We start from the raw sequence: 18,547 nt of genomic DNA, 5'->3' as shown, positions 1-18,547 counted from the left end.
GATGCCAAAGAATACAACCATCAGCCCCTCTTCAGGGTGGCTAGGTGGGACCCTCTGGCTTTGTCCCCTTTGCTTTTCATAAGCCCATCAGGCCTAATAGCATGTCTGTGCCACTGCAATTGCAAGGTTGAACCTTTGGAGGTGTTGGAGAATTGTGATGGCCATCAGAGAAATGATGAGGAACTAAACACTCACCCGGTCCAAGTCATTAGTGGTAACTGGAGATGCACTGCTCTGGATGCAGGTGCTTTGTACGCGCTGCAGTGTGCGCAGCCTTTAGGGCTCAAGCTGCATCTGTTCGGGTTCAATTGGAACAATGGGCATGGAGGCACGCACAGCATCAGGGACGAAGAAAGAGTGTTCAGAGAGGCTGAGAAGCAAGGTCATGTTGTCATCCATCCCACAGGTGACCACCAATATGCACTCCCTTGATGGTATTCGTTCCTCATAGGGCCTGAAACGTTCAATGTGCACATTCACTGAGGTGACTTCAGTGAGGTCTTGAAGAAAGGGCTAGTCTGCATGTAATTGGTGTGATCCTGCCACATTACCGTGACTTCAAACTGCTCCCCCCAAGTGCAACTGAAGTGCAACCCACGTGGGACTCGATCAATTTCATCTCTGTGTGCAGCATGTGATGGACTTCGGACCTGCTCAGCAAATGAGACGCACAAGGACTGCCACTTGAAGCGCAACAGCAAAAATGGGCAGCACGAGTATGTTTGCACCAACACAAATCTAGGACTGAAGAACCGGTCAGAAAAGTCACAGAATGCAAAAGTGAGAGTGAATTTGAAAGATGTGATTAGCTTGAGAGACAAGATAGCATAAACATGAAGGCCACTTCAGTTCTTGCATTCACCAGCCGGTACCGGTGCACCAGTGCAGAGGTATGTATTCAGTATTCAATGAGTTCACCATTCGGTTTGACACATTGGTTCCTGTGCACCTTGCTGCTGTGCTGCAGCTCTTGGATGGCAAGGCCTCGCGTGTTTGGGATGATATTGATGTTTGCCTCGGACCTGCCTTACAAGGAATGCTACTCTGTGAACTTATTGTTGCTGGTTTTCCAGGCCAGACTCATTGAGTCGCCCAGGCTTGCTCTTCCAACAGCGCATCAGTGCTCGTTGCATGCGTGTGTTTCTCATATTTAGGATGGGGTGTCACAGCCTGCCCAATGTCTCGGGCCGCTGGGCAAGGGTTGCTCGGGCCCAGCGATATTGCTTAGATCGTGACCAGCACGTGCTTGGGGATGAGCGCCATCTGGTTTTTGAGTGCCCTGCTGTGCAGTCCATTCGGGACAAGTATCCTGCTTTGTTGGGTGCCGCCATTCAGACCATGCAACAGGTCATGTGGCAGTCGGATATTGTCAGTGTTGCACATTTTGTCATGGATTGTTTTGGATGCTGTCAGTACATCCAACTAGCCCTGGGCGGCTGGAGTTGATGTGTAATCATTAGGAAATGATTTCCTAAAGGAAGCTTCCTTCCTATCTTCAACTGGCAGTGGGTTTGAATCTAGCGATATTCTGCTAGTGTATTCTCTTCCACCCACGGTGCGGCAAGCTGCAGCCCTACCAGCGCTAGGGTGAAATTGACCATGTAAATAAAGTTCGTATTAAGCCTTGGTAAATCAATCACGATGCTTTCTGCTGTAGCCCTGCTTGCATGCTTGCAGAGGACCCCTCCGTGCTGCCGACAGAACGCGACCACGTGCGATTGATGTCAACACTGTCCTTTTCATTGATCTCTTCTTCTGCAAATATTTGCCCATTCACGGTTGTAAATTTTCTCAGGAATGAATACGGCACTGCATCCCTCTCCATTGCCGAGAGGTCAACGCCAGTTCCAAAAACACAGATGCCGAACCCACAGATGTTTAGCACCAGCGAGGGTTCCTAGGCATGTGAGTGTCCAATGAATCGTGATAGAGCAAATTAATTTACTCCTCTCGTCAGCAGCGCCATTTTGTCCCACATTGTTGTCATGCTCCTTGTCATGGGCATGCTTGTCACTGTAGCTAAACACTGGAAGATGGCATATACAACAACAGCTTCAAATGAACGATTAACCCCAGCTTAGCGTGTACTGCAGCACATGACTGGATCTCTTTCTGACTGAACAGACATTGACCTCAGGTGTCTCGCGTCTCTGCAGCAGCAAAAGACACAGATGCAGACCATGCAGGGAACCAGCTGTCCCGCAGAGATGCACTGCTGGCAGGGGTGTCCAGTGTCGCAGCTATTCAGACACTGTCACCTGCGCATGCGCCAGCTGCACAGACTGCAAATACAGACCCCGTCACCCCAGTCAATATCACAGCAAAAGAGACCACGGAGCTCGGGCAGTCAGGTGCGGCAAGGGACTTCTTCAACTGAGGAAGGATGTCCGAACTTGAATGCTACTTCACACTTCTATCTGAAAGAAAGCCACCTGCATGTGCAGGCCTGAAGGTTTCTTCGATGGGCATTGGTGCTTGGAGCTTTGGGGACAGAACAGGCTACTGGGCAAGTACCTCGACCTGATCTTCCTTGAGAACTAGCGGAGCTTTCTGCCGTGTACAGACACATCTTCATGACCATGTCTTCCCAGCATAATTGAAGAGCCGGATTCGTGTTCAGGGGTACGGCAGCGATTATCAGAAGGAAGACAACTTTGGCGCATACAAAGCACTCGTTGAAGAGGGCATTACTTTTGTCGACACTGCAGAGGTAGGCTTGCCGTCCCATCTCCCGACCCTTCTTAAACGTACTGCTTAAGTCTGCACATGCCTTCGACAGCTATGCGCCAATGAACTTGTTGCACCATGGCAGGTGTATGGCTTTGGCAATTCGGAGGAGTTTTTGGGCGAGTTCATGAAAAGCACCAACACCAAGCCAGTCATTGCCACCAAGTTTGCTCCCCTGCCATGGCGGTTCACATCCAAGTCTGTGGTGTCTGCATGCCGGTGAGGACGGGCCCTTTGCCCCTGCTGCTCTCAGTGCGCTTTCCTTGTCCCATGCACAGTGCGTACAGCCTGCAGCTATGCTCTTACTGAGCCCATCCATGCACACTGCCGCGCTGATACCTGCAGAATTCCGGCTGCACCCCCCTCATGCCAGGGAGAAAGCCACCAATTAATGGTGACTTTTGAACAGCCAGGCAAACCACTTCCCTGACGGTTGTGAGGAATCACAGATCGGCACCAATGCTGCAGTTTCAGACCCCCCATAAAGACCATCAGGGGTAAATTATGCCTAGTCTGGTGTGTATATTTGTGCATTCGTGGCATGGGGTGTCGTGTGCCGCAGGGCAAGCTTGGAGCGGTTGGGGATAGAGAAGGCGGGCCTCTACATGCAGCACTGGCCGGGCATATTGACCAACGGCCCCTTTAATGATGCATTTGTAGAGGGGCTCGGGGATTGCGCCAATCTTGGCCTCACACAGGCGGTCGGCGTTTCCAACTTCTCTGCCGAGCGCGTACGGCGCGCCAGCAGCATCCTGCAGGCACATGTCCACCAATTTCAAATAATTGCGTTTCCACGTTGACGCACATGACGCAACATCGAGCTTCTGTTTGGGCTGACATGGTGCCCCTCTGGTCATCAGTTTGAACTCACCAAGTTCACCTGGATGCAATAATGCTAATGCAGTTCGCGGAGCGTGGCTTTTTATAACTTTCTTATCGCGCAGGCAAAGGGAGTGCCGCTCGCATCCAACCAGGTCCAGTACTCTCTGCTGTACCGCGTGCCAGAGGTGAATGGAGTGGCGGATGCTGTTCGGAAGGCTGGAGCGACACTTGTTGCCTACAGCCCCTTAGCGCAGGGCCTCCTCACAGGTGTTTGCACCTTCTCATGCAACACACTCACACTTGTCGTGCCTTTAACATGGGGCAGACCTCCCAGTGCAATCAAAACTGCGCTAAATTGTGAAAAAGGAGATAAGGTGTTCTGTTTTCGGGCCAGTGCACTGACTACAGACCCATGAGCGCCAATATTTAAACACCAGCCTAGAACACAAGCTGATGTATAGCTGCATGCTAGTGAGTCTGGTGGAGATCTGCTGGGTAGGTAAGGGAATGACATGTTGGTGGCGTCTTTCAGGGAAGTACACAAAGGACAACCTGCCCACAGGTCCTCGAGGGATCACCATCACTGCGGACAGAGTGGCCGAAGTTCAGCCGCTGCTGTCACTCATGAGGGACATTGGCTCGGCGCACGGCGGGAAGACCCCTGGGCAGGCATGCCCCTAAGATTTGATATCAGACCACCCTCCAGGAGACTCCTTCAGGACCCTGCCTGTGATGCTGCACCCGTTGGGCTGAGAGCTAGGTGGGCTGACACAGCTCAGCCGTGGTCATAAATCAATGGCTTCAGATGACAAGCTGGAAACCGACAGGATAACATTGTGATGCCTCTGATGCATCCAGGTGGCCATCAATTGGACGCTGTGTAAGGGCGCTTTGCCGATTCCAGGAGCCAAGAACGCGAGACAAGTGAGGGAGGCTGCAGGTGCTCTAGGGTGGCGGCTCACTGCAGACGAGGTGCGGTGCCACTTCAATTGGAGAAGACTTCGTACACAGTACACATGTCCTTGTAGAGCACATTCTATGGCCCAGTTCATCACCTCTAAGCCGTTACCTGGTGACCTGTACCAGACCTAGTCTAGGCTCAAAACAGCTTGCATTTTCACCCATCGTTATCGCATTACCTGCAGGAATGGAGGTGCCCAAGATGCCCATTGCAGTTTCTATCATGGGGTTGCTGGCACTTCATTTGTATTCAGATGTTCCGGCCCACTCACGGTGAATTTGTGTGTTATGTTTTGCAGGTTGCTGCCCTGGACAAGTCCAGCAGCAATATTGGCAATGCACTAGGAGCTCCTTTCGAGAAGTGGTAGATAAGGCAGTATGGTGTCTCAACTGATTTTTTTAAGCAAAATGACGAAGGACAAGACGAAGGAGGATCCATATCCAGAAATGCATGCAAGTCGCCCATGGCCTAAGGTGATGGCAGCGGATAATATGACGCAGACTTTGTCACATGGCAGATTCGGAGTCACATGGGCCCCCGCCCTAATCTCACTCGAATGCTGCTACGGACATATTCTGTTGTCGGAAGGGACAGCAAATTCCATTCAATCACTTTAAACACCGTTATTTGTCGGATCACAATTCCGAGCTGACGGAAAAGACAGAAGAAAGAACCCTCCACACAGCGACGATCCCTCCGCATCAGTGGCCGGCCGAAGGTGCGGCCGTCCTCTTTGCGATCCACCAGGACAAAATTATCGGGATATTGGGGTAACGTAAGGATTGATTGTGTGTGGGTTTGCATAATTCCCGCAGTACTTCTGGAAGTCTTGGAGTGCTGGAACAACGACAGGTTTTAGGTTATCTGGCTCGATTGAGATGCTAGACTGAAGAAGTGATAAAAGTAATTAGCTTTAAACATAATGATATTCTTCATAAGCTGCTGGCCAGCAGTCTCCGGGCATCTTTGGGAAGTGGGATCTGAGGCTGGGCTGGTGCTGATGTCAGGTGCCTTCAAGTGGTGTACCCTGACATGACAGTCCCAAATGATCTAAATGGTACGACCCATATATCTCCACCACCTCCCACCCTCCGAACTGTGCACTAGTCCTGGTCATTCTTGCGTCGCCAGGTGCCCCATGTCCAGTGCCCCAGCACCCACACCCACCCTGCAAATCCCTTGCCTGAACCACAACACAATCAACGTCGATACACACCCAGAGACTCAACCACGTCATTGTACATCATCTGCACCCTTGCTTTGCATGTCTATCTCACACGCTCCAGTGGGCTTCTTTTCTGCAGACCCTACTTTGCATGTGACCTTGGCAGGCTATCACTCCCTCATACAGCACAATAGGAGAGCCCCTCACTTGCTCGTTGCCCCATGCGCAGGGGCCGCGCCGAAGGGCAAGGTGCTGATCGCAAACCGGGGGGAGATTGCACGGCGAGTGCAGCGCTCCTGCCGCCAGCTGGGCCTCATTCCAGTGGCAGTGTACACAGAGCCGGATGCCCTCTCTCTGCATGTGTTGGAGGCGGAAGAGAAGGTGTGCCTGGGCAAATCCACGCGCGAGTACACCAATGCCGCCAAGCTGCTGGAGGCCGCCCTCTCCACCGGGTATGTCAGTCTCATCCATATCTGGGCAGACTGCACAGCCGAGGGGGAACATAGCACAATGTTGGGTGTAAGATGGAGACCTGGGTGCCCTATTTGCTTGGGGCCCTTATATAGAGTAAGCATAGCGATGAAGAATGTCTGCAGATTGTCGATGGGCGGATGAGTGGCTTGCCCGACCAATGATAGAGAGGTGCTCAGCTGAGTCTTGCACGGTGCTCTGTCAAGTCACCGTCCTGATGCCAGACCGCAGAAACTGCTCTTGTTTTGCACCTACTGCGGCGTGCTCATTTCTCAGATTACTTCCACAGGCAATGAGCTCTTCAGTGCAGAGTACAAGTCATGCCAGAAAACAGACAGTGACCATAACCCCATGGCATTATTTTGGCGCCTTTGAAAAGATAATTGCAAAAAGAGTGATTATTTGGGGCTATGTATCTCATGCACACAGTGGGGCGTATTGCAGGTGCAAGGCGGTGCACCCGGGGTACGGCTTCCTGAGCGAGAATGCAGAGTTTGTGGAGTCTTGTGAGAGCGCCGGAGTGGCCTTCCTGGGCCCCACAGCCGCCACCATGCGCATGTTCAGCCGCAAGCACACCGCGCGCGAATTCGCCCAGAGTGCCAACGTCCCCGTCCTGCCAGGTGCGTATGCTACGTCTGTTGCTGATGGCGTGCATATGACAGGGACAGATTGGCTGTACCCGCATGCTAACACTCAATCGGGTGTTCAGAATGCTCTCAGGTGGATATCTGAGCAGACACGCGGTGATCTGGGAATCAGCCTAAAGCAGGACTCAGAGGCAAGCAGAGTGAGATTGGGAACAAGGTATCCTTTGACAAATGAATACTGACGGGGACATGGGGTTCAAGGCATGAAGATGTATTGGAGCAAGCGCTCGCGCTGCTGCCGCCGACGCCGCGCCGCAGCCTTGTTTGTAGCATAGGCGCAATGTCCTGAGCGAATGCCAGTGACGGTGCTGACCCGGGTTGCAGGCAGCACAATTGTGACCAGTGAGGAGGAGGCAGTGGCAGAGGCGGCTGCCACAGGCTATCCGGTGCTGCTCAAAGCCACGGGCGGCGGTGGCGGCATCGGCATTTACAGCTGCCCCGACGAGGCCGCCGTGCGCGCAAACTTCGAGGCGGCTGGCAGGTGCGCGCACCTGGGCCCTTGCTCCTGACATCCTGTCATGTTTGGCATCTTCAGCCCAGCATGACCCACCCATATTTGATTGATTTTTCAATCCTGACAGAGCAACGGTCCTGAACAAGGCGCATGGCCTCTGGGCGGGTAGCTGATAGCAGGATCTGAGCAAGTGAAAGGGAGGCCCCTTCAGATAATGGGCCTCTGAAGTCACAGTCTCTTGGCGTCCCCTCAATTGCGGGATGCACCCGGTGCACATCCTATACAAGACATCGCATCCCATGCGCGAGGTGGCAGGGGGTAAGATATAGATCCCCCTGGTGGCGGGGTTGTAAGGGTGGATTATGCATCATGCGCAGGCAGGGCAAGGCGAGCTTTGGGGACGCGGGGGTGTTTGTGGAAAAGCACGTGCAGCGCGCGCGGCACATCGAGGTGCAGATCTTCGGCGACGGAAAAGGGAACATCGTGACGCTGCCCGAGCGCGAGTGCTCCATCCAGCGCCGCCACCAGAAGGTCGTCGAGGAGTCGCCCTCCCCCTACGTCGGTGCGCGTACCCTGATACCTTATTTATTTAGGGGTTTTGTAGGTTAGACGGTGCAAACATTCATCTTTTGGGGTTTAGAGAAAGCTACGGTGCAGCCATCGACCCTAGAGACAAAATACGGTAGTCGCACTCCCCTTATCTTGGTGCGTGCCCCCAAGGGCCGATAACTTTACACCCCCTTAATCTACTGCTGGCGCGGGGCGTTGTTCACACTGAGCACCGTGCCCACGGTGGATTGGTTCTTGCTTGGATTCCCCTGGCGAATCCAACAAGGGTAGCTAACGTCTCAGCCTTTATCCTGCAGATTCTCTGCAGACGCATATTGCCTCCTGGCAGGAACAGCGTGTACTCACTTCAATTAATTTAATGTGCATGAGCTATGCAGATACTTAAGAAGGTTGTGATATGTACATGGGCAGTGACAGACTGCCTACAACACCAATGAGCCTCAGGTGGCTCCCACAAGGTCTCTGAAATGTAATAATAATAATAATATTGTTCAGTTATTGGGAAATTCGGTGCAGAGGAGGAGCTGCGGGCGGAGCTGAAGGCAGCTGCCCGGCGGCTGGGAGAGGCGGCCAAGTACCGCAGCGCCGGGACAATTGAATACCTTGTGGACCAGGACACCTCTAAGTTCTACTTCCTGGAAGTCAACACGCGCCTGCAGGTGGGTGCACGAGCACAGTTGCACCATTCGGTCAGAACACTTTTTGGGGACTGTATATACGGCCGAATATACGGTCATACGGTAATTGGTATACGGAATACGGTCAAAAACGGCCTATTTTGGCCCAAAACACCGAATATACGACCGAATATTCACCGTATGCCAAATGGCCGATTCCGTATGGTGCAACTATGTGCACGAGCCTCCAACAAGGGATCCTGCCATGGATCTTGGGATCTGTCGGGCAAAGAGATGCAGGAAGCCTCCTGTCCTCTACATGCTGTGGGCATGCCCACATAGTGCACAACATCTTAGGGTCTTCCCTGGTTTCTGTCTTTACCTAAGGCATGAATCCAAACTTGCATTTGGGAGCTGGTACATGGCATCATAGCCCCACCGTGTAGAATGCACGTGATCCTTGCCTTACAGCAAGCAACAACAAAACCAAATCGAATTTCAAATGTGCCCTCGACAGGTGGAGCAGAGTTTCACAGGAATGGCAACAATAATGTGAGATTCATATCCAAGAAAGTCAAATTCAAATTTGCATGCGACAGGTGGAGCACGGCATCACAGAGATGGTGTCTGGTCTGGATCTGGTGGACTGGCAGATGCAGCTGCAGGTGCCCGGCCTTCCCCCGCCAGACATGGCATCGGCGGCCGCCATAGAGCCCAAGGGATGGGCCTTTGAAGTGCGCATCAACGCCGAAGACCCTTTTCGCAACTTCACCCCCTCCTCTGGCATCCTTGGCCAGGTCGTCTGGCCGCCAGGTCAGCCCTTCTATGCAAAACCCCAAAGGCATTTCCGGGGGTTTTGATGTTGTTTGTGAAGGCAAACAAAGTGAGCCGTGATAACTTCTCCTTACAGTTGGGGCGTTAGATCTGAATGTGTTTTGGAGCAGCATGAGCCGCAATAATCCCATGTAAGACGATGTCGCAGTGACACCACCGCGTTCTCAGATGTGATGCCTGCATTTTGGCGTCTCCTGCTGTTGCAACATTACTGCCTCTGATGCCACCGCACCGTGGGACCCTCGGTAGAGAGCACGGATGAGAAAAGTATAAGGAATTTGCTTCTGTAGCGCTAGCTTGCTGCACATGTTTCTGCACCCACCATTCAAGTAGTTCTACCAGTCAGGCTGGACCCTGTAACTTGAATTTTTGGTGAGCCACATAGCTGCTTCATGCTGCTGCAGGTGTGCGCATAGACACGTGGGTGGAGACAGGGACGGAGGTGACGCCCTTCTACGACTCGCTGCTGGGAAAGCTCATGGTGCACGGCAAAGACCGGCCGGACGCCGTCGCGAAAATGGCCGAGGCGCTGTCCGGCACGGTGCTCGGCGGCATTCCCTCCAACCTGGAATACCTCTCCACCATCATCGCCTCTGAGGGCTTCCACGCCGGTGCGCTCCTGAGTGTGTTCGAATTTCAATTCGAAATTGAACTTGTAATTTCGAATTTGATTTTTGGATGTGGGGTTTCTGCGGGCGCGGCGGGCCCCTGAAGGGAGCCACGCTGGTGCGCACCGGGTGCAGCCAGACTTACTTAGATTTGGATTTGAATCTGCACTTGGAGTTTGTACAGCCACAGCTAGGCCCTGGGGGGTCTGCCGGCTGAGAATTGCAGTCAAATGGGATGTATATATGTACCTACTCGGAGAGCACAGAGTGGTGTCACAATGTCCAAGCTGTATAAAAAAATGGCATGTAGTGTCTGGGTGTCCGTATGGCACATTGCTGAGTTGTGCTCAAACATTCAGAGGCAATGAAAGCGACCATGCAATGGGCAGCGTGGGGCACCTTGCAGAGTCGTGCCGCAAGGGAAGGTAGAAATTAAAGATGCAATGAACAGTGTGCCAGAGACAGTGACGGTGAAGTGATGCTTGATTGGTGTGCATGCAGGTGCGACAACGACTCGATTCCTGGAGTCGTTGCCCTTCAAGCCAAAGGCCATTGAGGTGGTTTCTCCAGGCATGAACACCACTGTGCAGGTGTGCTTCATGTCATCCTCCCACGCTCGTCATCCAATTTGGCAACTTGCCATGCAGGTTCCCAAGAGTTGTCCCTTCTCAGCTGCCATTCATGTTATCCCTGCAAATTCCACCTGACACCTGGCAATGTGTAATCCCACGCTCCACAGCAAGCCTTCATCTTCTGACTCCTAGAAGGACGGCCAACTTTGGTTGATGCATCTATGTTCGGCAGTGGGAAGAGCAACTTAGAGAAAAACTGGATTTGCAGGCATCAAGACAGGGCGAGCGCCAGAGCAACGAGGCTGGGCCTTGTCGTGTGAATGCAGTGCATGCAAGAACTGCATGTAAGTTGCTGAATTTGACATGTTTGCATGATCAGGACTACCCAGGGCGCACCAAGCTGTGGCATGTGGGCGTGCCCCCTTCTGGCCCTATGGATGCACTGGCTTTCCGCCTGGCCAATGCTCTCGTGGGCAATGCATCGGACGCTGCAGGCCTGGAGATCACCCTTTCAGGCAAGCTGCAGTCCTCCCTGGCAGCCCAGTAACAGTTTCACCTCAGACTAAGGTGAAACCGTTTGATGAAACAATTTGTTTGGAGTTCCATGAGTGTCAAGCAGTAATCAGAATGAGGGATGGCCAAATCCATGGGGCTGTGATACCCATCTTGTCAGATGTGGTACTGTTTTTTTTTGGATTACACCTCAATCTTCAGTAGCACCAGCCAGTGCAATTTTGCTAGGGACACACGGTGAGCAGTGTGAGCGGGTTAAGTGCTATCTGAAAAGTTCACTGGTGAGGAGCAGAGGCTAGCGTAGAAACCTTTTGTAGAGGGAGGAATGCAGATATCAAGGTAAAGCAAGCGCCAGAGATGAGACAAAAAGCTGCTTGTAATCATCGTGTGATTGTTTGAGTGGTGCGTGCAGGGCCTTCCCTGCGATTCCACATGGATGTGATCATCGCTCTGACAGGAGCGGAGTTCCACGCAGAAATTGATGGCGTGGCAGTGCCTTTCTGGACTTCTGTCCTGGTCAAGGCCGGCTCAGTGCTCACCATCGGCACAGTAAGCACTGTCTGCTTATCAGGCAGTGCACCTGTGCTTCTTCTCTTTTGATTTATCTTTTGGGTTCTTTGTTTGGTGTGTATCAAAAAAGTCGGGGGCATTGCTTTCTCAATGTCATGCAGCAGCTATCCTTTATTGGGGCCTATAAGCCTTGCCTGGCATGTGTGTGTTGCTGGTCACATGCAGCAAGGGGGCAAAGTCACTCTTTGTGCTCCCCTTGCATGTACAAGACCTGCATGTCAAAGATCATGCATGATGCGGCATGAGGTCTGAAAGTTTCTTGTGTGCGCAGTTGGCGGCCAAGCGCGGTGCCAGGTGCTATATAGCGGTGGCAGGGGGCATCAACACGCCGGTATACCTGGGCTCTCGCGCAACTTTCCCTGGCGGCAAACTGGGCGGAGTGCAGGTCAGTCTCTCATGCACATACGCCGTAGCACAGACTGCAAGCTTCTTATTACTCAACCTTCAATTTGGATTTATTTCAACTTTGCTGATGAGCCAGCCAAGGCAAGGGCGCACAGCTGTCAACCAGTGCCTACTCATTGGCGTGTTCTGGGTGTCTGGCTGCCTGGATGTGCTGTGGGAGACTGCTGCTGTCCCGACAGATATCTTTGTGGCATCCACCTTGATATGGTCATTGCTGCCTTGGAACCTGCACAGAGCACCCATCACACGGGTTCCTCCGGGCCCTAAGACCTCAGATGACCTGAATGTGGGGCAACCTCTTACAAGAGATGTCTAAATGCTCGAAGACAGTCATGGCATCTTCACATGCATGGGAAGAGACTGCTCAAGTGCATGTCCCTGCTGTATTGTAGGGCCGCCCACTCAAGGCAGGGGACCTTCTCCCATTGGGGCCAGCCAGCGAAGGAGTGAAGGCCGGCAACGCCTGCCCCAAAGCCTGGGTGCCCGCATACCCGGTAGAGGGCGCCGCCTGGGAGATTGGCGTGCTGCCGGGGCCCAATGCAGCCCCCGACTACTTCACAGAAGAGGACATCAAGACTCTGTACTCCGCACCGTACACTGTGCACTACAACTCGTGAGCGCCCTCCACCTACTTCCTTATATTGGCATGCATATGTTTCTCTGACCTTCTGGCATTGCATGCACTTCCGAGTTGTGCCAGCTCCACTGTCAGCTCCTCACTGAGACAGATCATGAAATGCTGAGCGGGCTCCAGCCAGCCATGCTAGAGTCCCTGCAATGCTGCTTCTGGCTTTTGGCACCAAGAAAGAAAGAAGCTTAAGCCTTGAATTGTCTCGGGCAGTACCCGTTGATGTCCTTGCGGTGTCCTTTTGGTGTGGAAGATGTATCAAGATAAGAATGGGTTCTTACAGTAACTGTCCGGGCAGTTGGCTGACTGTGCTGCAGCAACACACTTTCAGAGTCGGATGTCTCACTCAGTACGTGATAATAGATCATTGTTTGCATTCATACTTTGGAAATGGTGAGCGGCTGCGCTGCAGGAACCGGCTGGGCATTCGGCTGACTGGACCGCGGCCGCAGTTTGCGCGCACAGACGGCGGCGAGGGCGGCTCTCACCCCTCCAACGTGCACGACCACGTCTACGCGCTCGGCACCATCAACTTTACCGGTGCGCTTCATCTGTCTTTGCACTTCTTCATTCAATTGACTGCAAGGACTATATATTTACTGTAAGGACTCTCCGTGGTGTGCTGCATGTGCCCAGCACTTGTGCCCGGCTGCCCGGATGATCGCTGTTATCAATGCATGTAGCTGTGAACATCTGGAAAGGCGTGCAGTTATGACATGATCATCAATGTTAATGAATGGTTGGTGTTCTGCAAACTGCAGAACGATTTGGATGACGCCCAGATGTATGTGACGGAGCCTTTGCTGTCCTGTCCTGTGTTCCCACTGTGCAAATTCCCTAGAAGCCAATTGGCAAGCATGGAGGGGGGTGAAGGCACACTTACCAGTGCATCCAGCTGCCCGCCTTGACATGCCTCTCTGAGTTTTTTGGGATTTAATGCTGTTCTGAAACTTGGATTGTGTGTGCGCATGCAGGGGACATGCCGGTGGCGCTGATGTTTGACGGCCCCAGCCTGGGCGGCTTTGTGTGCCCGGCCACCATCACCAGCACAGAGCTGTGGAAGATGGGCCAGGTGTCAGCCAAGGATGTTGTCTTCTTCAAGCCCCTCACTCTGGGTGCGCGCTGTAATTGCCTCTCTTGACACAAAACAGCAGTACTCGACTTCTTGCTCTTGCCACCATGTGTCCGCATCTGGCACACCACCGCTGCTGCGATTCCTGCTTGCTGTGATCGTGGCATGCGCGCCATGCACAAGTTGGCAAGTGTCCCTTTGGCATGCACCATTGGGCATTGCATCGGCTGTGGCAAAATTGCTTGTGTAACCTCCATGCGGTTCCAAGCTTGGCACTGTTATGAGGTCGCACTGGGGGACTTGTTAGGGCACGCACAAGATCTACAAACTGCATTTCATGTGCGTTCTTGCTTGCATGTTTGCTTGACAGCTCCCAGTGGCACTGACGGCACAAAACCTCCCATTGTTAAGGTGCTTGATCAAGGCTACTACTCTCCTTTTAGAGAGGACGATGGCAATATTCGGTGGTATTTGCTGCAGAGACGGCGTACACGGAGTGCCTGGTGCTGGACAAGAAGGAGGATCTGCTGAGGGCTGCAGCCAGCAGCAGCGGCGCTGACGTGGCCGCTGAGCTGGCGGCCTACAGCCCGGCAGTGCCGGCCATGCCGCCGACTGAGGCCGTGCTTCGCACGCTGCCCGCACATGGCGACTTCCCTGGGGCGCAGTTCCGGCTCGCGGGCGACAGGTGGGAATTTATGAGGTCTCACACCTCCAGATGATCCATAGTAAGGGGGGCCTGCAGAATACTGTTGATCTCTTGCAAAAGTGACCGCCGAAAGTGTGCGGTTCCCAGGGCTTCACATCCAATCTAATGAGATGAATATGGAACCTTAGCCTAAGCAAGACCTGCGCAGTTTGCCTGGAGGAATGTTTGCAGGTCAATCTTGTCAATGTTTCAAAGTGCGTTCATGACACCAGTGATGCCTGCAGATACGTGTTTGTGGAGTATGGGCCAATGGAACTCGACCTCAACCTGCGAGTCAGGGTGCACGAGCTAGAAAGATACCTGGCGGACAAGGTGTGGGATTCCTTCTTTTCACCTGAACTCCGTCTGGATGTACTTCTGCATAACAATACTTTCTTGAGAGACCTTCTGTTCTTGCTGCTTGCCGGGGCTCAGCAGAGGCATGCCTGGACCACTTTCAAGACGCTGATGTACTGATGACTGCGCCGTAGTCCGACAACTTTGAGATCTGAAAGGTCAGCTAAAGATAAGAAAGGGACTGAAAAGGGCTCTGCCTGCATGCATGCAGGCTGTACCAGGGATTGTGGAAACAAGTCCGGGCGTGCGATCCTGCATGATAGAGTATGATCAGCGAGTGCTGCCCCTGGGCGAGCTGCTGTCCCTGCTCGAAGCCACCGAAAGAGCGCTGCCCTCGGTGCGCGCCCCTTTCACCCAGCCCCTCTAGGGCCTCTGATCCTGCCTGATTATCCCTTGAGCCCCTGCGTGCAGAGAATGAAAGGCAGCGCAGGACGTAGTAGATGGTCCCTGCATTGCGCTCAGAGTGTCCTCATGTCTTGCTTGCATCCTTTCTTGGGCTTACAATGTAAAATCAGGCGCATGCACTAATCTGCTGCCGGGATTTGGAAGCTTTCACCGTTGGAATTGTGAGGGGCAGAAAGCAGGTTTGGCAAGGGGCGCGCAGCTGACGTGCAGAGTGTGTGCGGCCTGATCAGGCCCAGGATCAGGTGCTGCCAACGAGGATAATTCATCTGCCGCTGGCCTTCAACGACAAGTGGACGCACGACGCAATTGCCAAGTACATGAAATCTGTCCGCAAGGACGCGCCCTATGTGCCCTCCAACGTGGACTTTGTCGCCGCCAACAACGGTGCGCTGCCCCTGCAGGAACAATTTAGGGGTAAAAAGAATTTTGTCATGCACACCCCAAATTGTTAAAAAAGGTCTTCACTTGCAAACTGGACTTTGGAGCTGCCGTGCTACAGAACAGCGCAGAATCCTGGAGTGAATTGCATTTTCATCACATCTGCCGCCGCCCTGGACACTGCCAGGAAAAGATTGCATGTCTGCGCGTGATGATTTGTGACACAGCAGGCTTCGTGGCCTAGCTTGGCTCCTGCACAGTCTTAACGGTTCAATGACCTTGTACAATTCCTCCTCAACAAGTGAGCCGGGCCGTCAGCTTCACCTCAAAATGTAATCTAGATACAAATAAGTCAGTAAATTTATGACATCTGGGAGGGGCTCATCAGCTTGCATGGTGGTGTGCAGGGCTGGAGGGCGGCGCGGATGCGGTAAGGGCGGTGGTTGAGAAGGCGGCGTATATGGTGCTGGGACTGGGAGATGTTTACCTGGGAGCCCCCTGCGCAGTGCCAGTCGATCCCAGGTCAGCCGCTGTCTTCTCCTGGGAAGCTCAAGTCCTATATGTCCCCTAGATATCCCCCCATCTGATTGCTCTGCCTGACGATGATCGGTGACCAGGACCTGAATGCCTGTGCCTGTTTTGGCGCTTGGCAAGAGAGAGAGAGAGAGAGAAGAGTAAACTGATATCTGACTTGCCACTTTGGTCGCCAGGTAGCGGTGTCTACATTTGTTGCGCATATATGATGCATTTGCCAGTGCAAAATATGTTGCTCTGACAGGCAGGCATATCAGATGGTTGTAGATTGTGTGTTCCGGCATTTTCAGGAAGCTCCTGCCTGCTTAGGCGTACAGATGGGGGTTCTAAATTTAAATATTGTGTTACAGGCATCGGCTGGTGGTGCCCAAGTACAATCCGGCGCGCACATTCTCCCCCGAGGGCGCCGTGGGACTGGGGGGCGCGTATATGTGCATTTACCCCATGGAGTCCCCCGGCGGCTACCAGCTGATCGGCCGCACTCTGCCCATCTGGAACACATTCGGCCGCGTCGGGCCCTTCACGCCCGCGGTACCCTGGCTCCTGCGCAACTTTGACCAGGTGCCCGGCAGCTTCCTGGAAGCTGCACTTCATGATGCTGTTGCATGTTTGATCCCAGGCTGCTGCCCCTGGCTGAGGGTATGTCCGGGTTGAACCTGCGCGATGCCAAGCTCAACGTAATGTCCTCTTGAGGGTGGTGCTAGCCTATTCTCACCAAGAAATCTCTTCTAAAAAAAGCCGTGCATGTTTCAAGACAGCAGTGCCGTTGAATACGCAACATTCAGAATTTCGGAGTTTAAATGAGGTATTTGTAGAAAGGCCGGAAGTCTGACTGAATGAGTTTTTGCTGCTGCAGATCAAGTATGAGATTGTGTCGGAGGAGGAGCTTCAGACGCAGCGCAAGCAGTTTGCCAACGGGCAACTGGAACTCAAGATCGAGGAGCAGACCTTCAGCATGAAGTGAGTTTCTATTGAATTCCAAGACCAGCATGTGCTTGTGTATGGCCCCATCACTACCCGCACACGCCGAAGACAGCATTCAAGTTACTTGCTGCTTGTTGAGACCACCATGTGCATTCGCAATTGAGCCCATTGGACGCAACAATTCTGGCATCAGCAGATGGAGCCTCTGCAACGAGTTTGGACTCACATGCAACACAAGTTTCTAGCAAAAACCTATCTAACAGCCCTTTGGTTTTGTGAGGAATAGGTTGCTTAGGAGAAGAGATTTTGACAGAGCCTATCTGACTCAGCACAGAGTACTTATTCACATGCAAGCTAGCGTAAACAACAGTATGGTATTCTTACATCTAACAGCACACGGGCGTCTGATAATCATCGTGTGGCTGCTTCAGGGAGTACAACGCCTTTGTGGCATCTGTGGCTGGAGAAGTGGAGGCCCTGCGCAAGGTTCAGGCTGTGGCCATAGCAGAGCAGATGGCCCTGGACGAGGCCAGCCTGCAGCGACTGGAGGCCGAGAAGGCCAAGAACAAGGTATCGTTTAGCACTCTGCTACATCTTTCAGTCTCAACAACAACCTTGCGCCTGACGCTGGGAATGTGCATGTTCTGCGGTGCTTGTATCCTGCGTTGGCTGGAGGGTGCTGCATCTCTCAGTCTAAAAAACAACCGGGTATGCATATATGAAGCTCGGCATTTTCAAAGCTCCGTGGAAATTGTTGTCTGCATTGGCAGGACGTGTTGCTTGCCCTAATGTGTCAGGCCTTGCTGAGCCTGCATGAGTCAGCCCTGTGCTACCAACTCTCCTCTAAGGAACAGCCTACATGCATACACCTGGGCATGTGTGGGATCTGTGACTGATTATAATTTCGTTAGCACGAGGCCGGTGTGGATGTCAAAGGCCTCGACAGCATTGGTGTGCTGAAATGTGTTGCAGTGTTGTGAGATGCGCGTATGATTTGTTCAAATCATCATCAGTCCATGTGAAAATAAAGATGTGTTGCAGGTTGAGGGAGAGGCTCCAGAGCAGATGGACACCAGCGGCCTGGAGGTCACGTCCGCCTTCACAGCAAATGTCTGGGAGGTGAACAGCTTTCAAGCTTGTCTGACCAGATCATGGTTTCCATAACTGCTGCATCTATCCATGACCCTCTTGGCATGCAGCTCACCTCCTCCCCTCAACTCTTTGCAGCCCACCCAAGGCATGATCTCTGAATGTTTAATGCATGCCAAGCAGAATGTATACTGCTCACTTGTTGCTCACTTTGAACAGCATTAGTCATGGCTGCTGTAATGGTGATCATGCATGCCATCTGCTCACAGATCGTGCCATCTCAGCCTTATTAAAGGTGTGTGCATGCGTGCAGGTCAAGTGCAAGGTGGGAGATGTGGTGGCAAAGGGGCAGACTCTTGTGGTCCTGGAGGCCATGAAGATGGAGTACCCCATTACCGCTCCATCATCTGGCCAGGTGATCACACCTCGCCTCTGAGTTGTCTTGTACTTGATCAAATCATCACTCTTCTAGCTGAAATGAGATAGATCACGTGCCCTCAGCGCGACGTGGTTGAGAGTGACATTCAGAACCGCAGAAA

General features: G+C 52.8%; 2 protein-coding genes across 2 annotated transcripts; both read left to right on the top strand.

Moving 5' to 3' along the window:
- Positions 1–2,383: 2,383 nt before the first annotated feature.
- Positions 2,384–4,641, top strand: COCSUDRAFT_19957 (Aldo/keto reductase; the record flags this gene model as incomplete). The annotated part of the gene is made up of 8 exons (XM_005643615.1): positions 2,384–2,510; positions 2,649–2,710; positions 2,813–2,946; positions 3,290–3,491; positions 3,678–3,816; positions 4,082–4,166; positions 4,244–4,292; positions 4,408–4,641. 8 exons carry the CDS (start codon positions 2,384–2,386, stop codon positions 4,639–4,641), a joined length of 1,032 nt encoding a protein of 343 aa, XP_005643672.1.
- A 1,133-nt stretch (positions 4,642–5,774) lies between these two features.
- Positions 5,775–18,444, top strand: COCSUDRAFT_19857 (urea carboxylase; the record flags this gene model as incomplete). The annotated part of the gene is made up of 25 exons (XM_005643614.1): positions 5,775–6,127; positions 6,591–6,770; positions 7,122–7,274; positions 7,625–7,809; positions 8,334–8,476; positions 9,034–9,247; positions 9,673–9,879; positions 10,378–10,466; positions 10,828–10,973; positions 11,204–11,205; positions 11,374–11,510; positions 11,803–11,916; positions 12,329–12,549; positions 12,977–13,104; positions 13,539–13,679; positions 14,117–14,321; positions 14,567–14,656; positions 14,868–15,015; positions 15,314–15,467; positions 15,869–15,983; positions 16,346–16,556; positions 16,852–16,955; positions 17,351–17,519; positions 17,982–18,038; positions 18,322–18,444. 25 exons carry the CDS (start codon positions 5,775–5,777, stop codon positions 18,442–18,444), a joined length of 3,789 nt encoding a protein of 1,262 aa, XP_005643671.1.
- Positions 18,445–18,547: the final 103 nt, after the last annotated feature.

Source organism: Coccomyxa subellipsoidea (assembly GCF_000258705.1).
Source record: "Coccomyxa subellipsoidea C-169, whole genome shotgun sequence".
NCBI lineage: Eukaryota > Viridiplantae > Chlorophyta > Trebouxiophyceae > Coccomyxaceae > Coccomyxa > Coccomyxa subellipsoidea.
The sequence above is the reverse complement of the archived record's forward strand: the minus strand, read 5'-3'. Positions and strand labels throughout refer to the sequence as shown.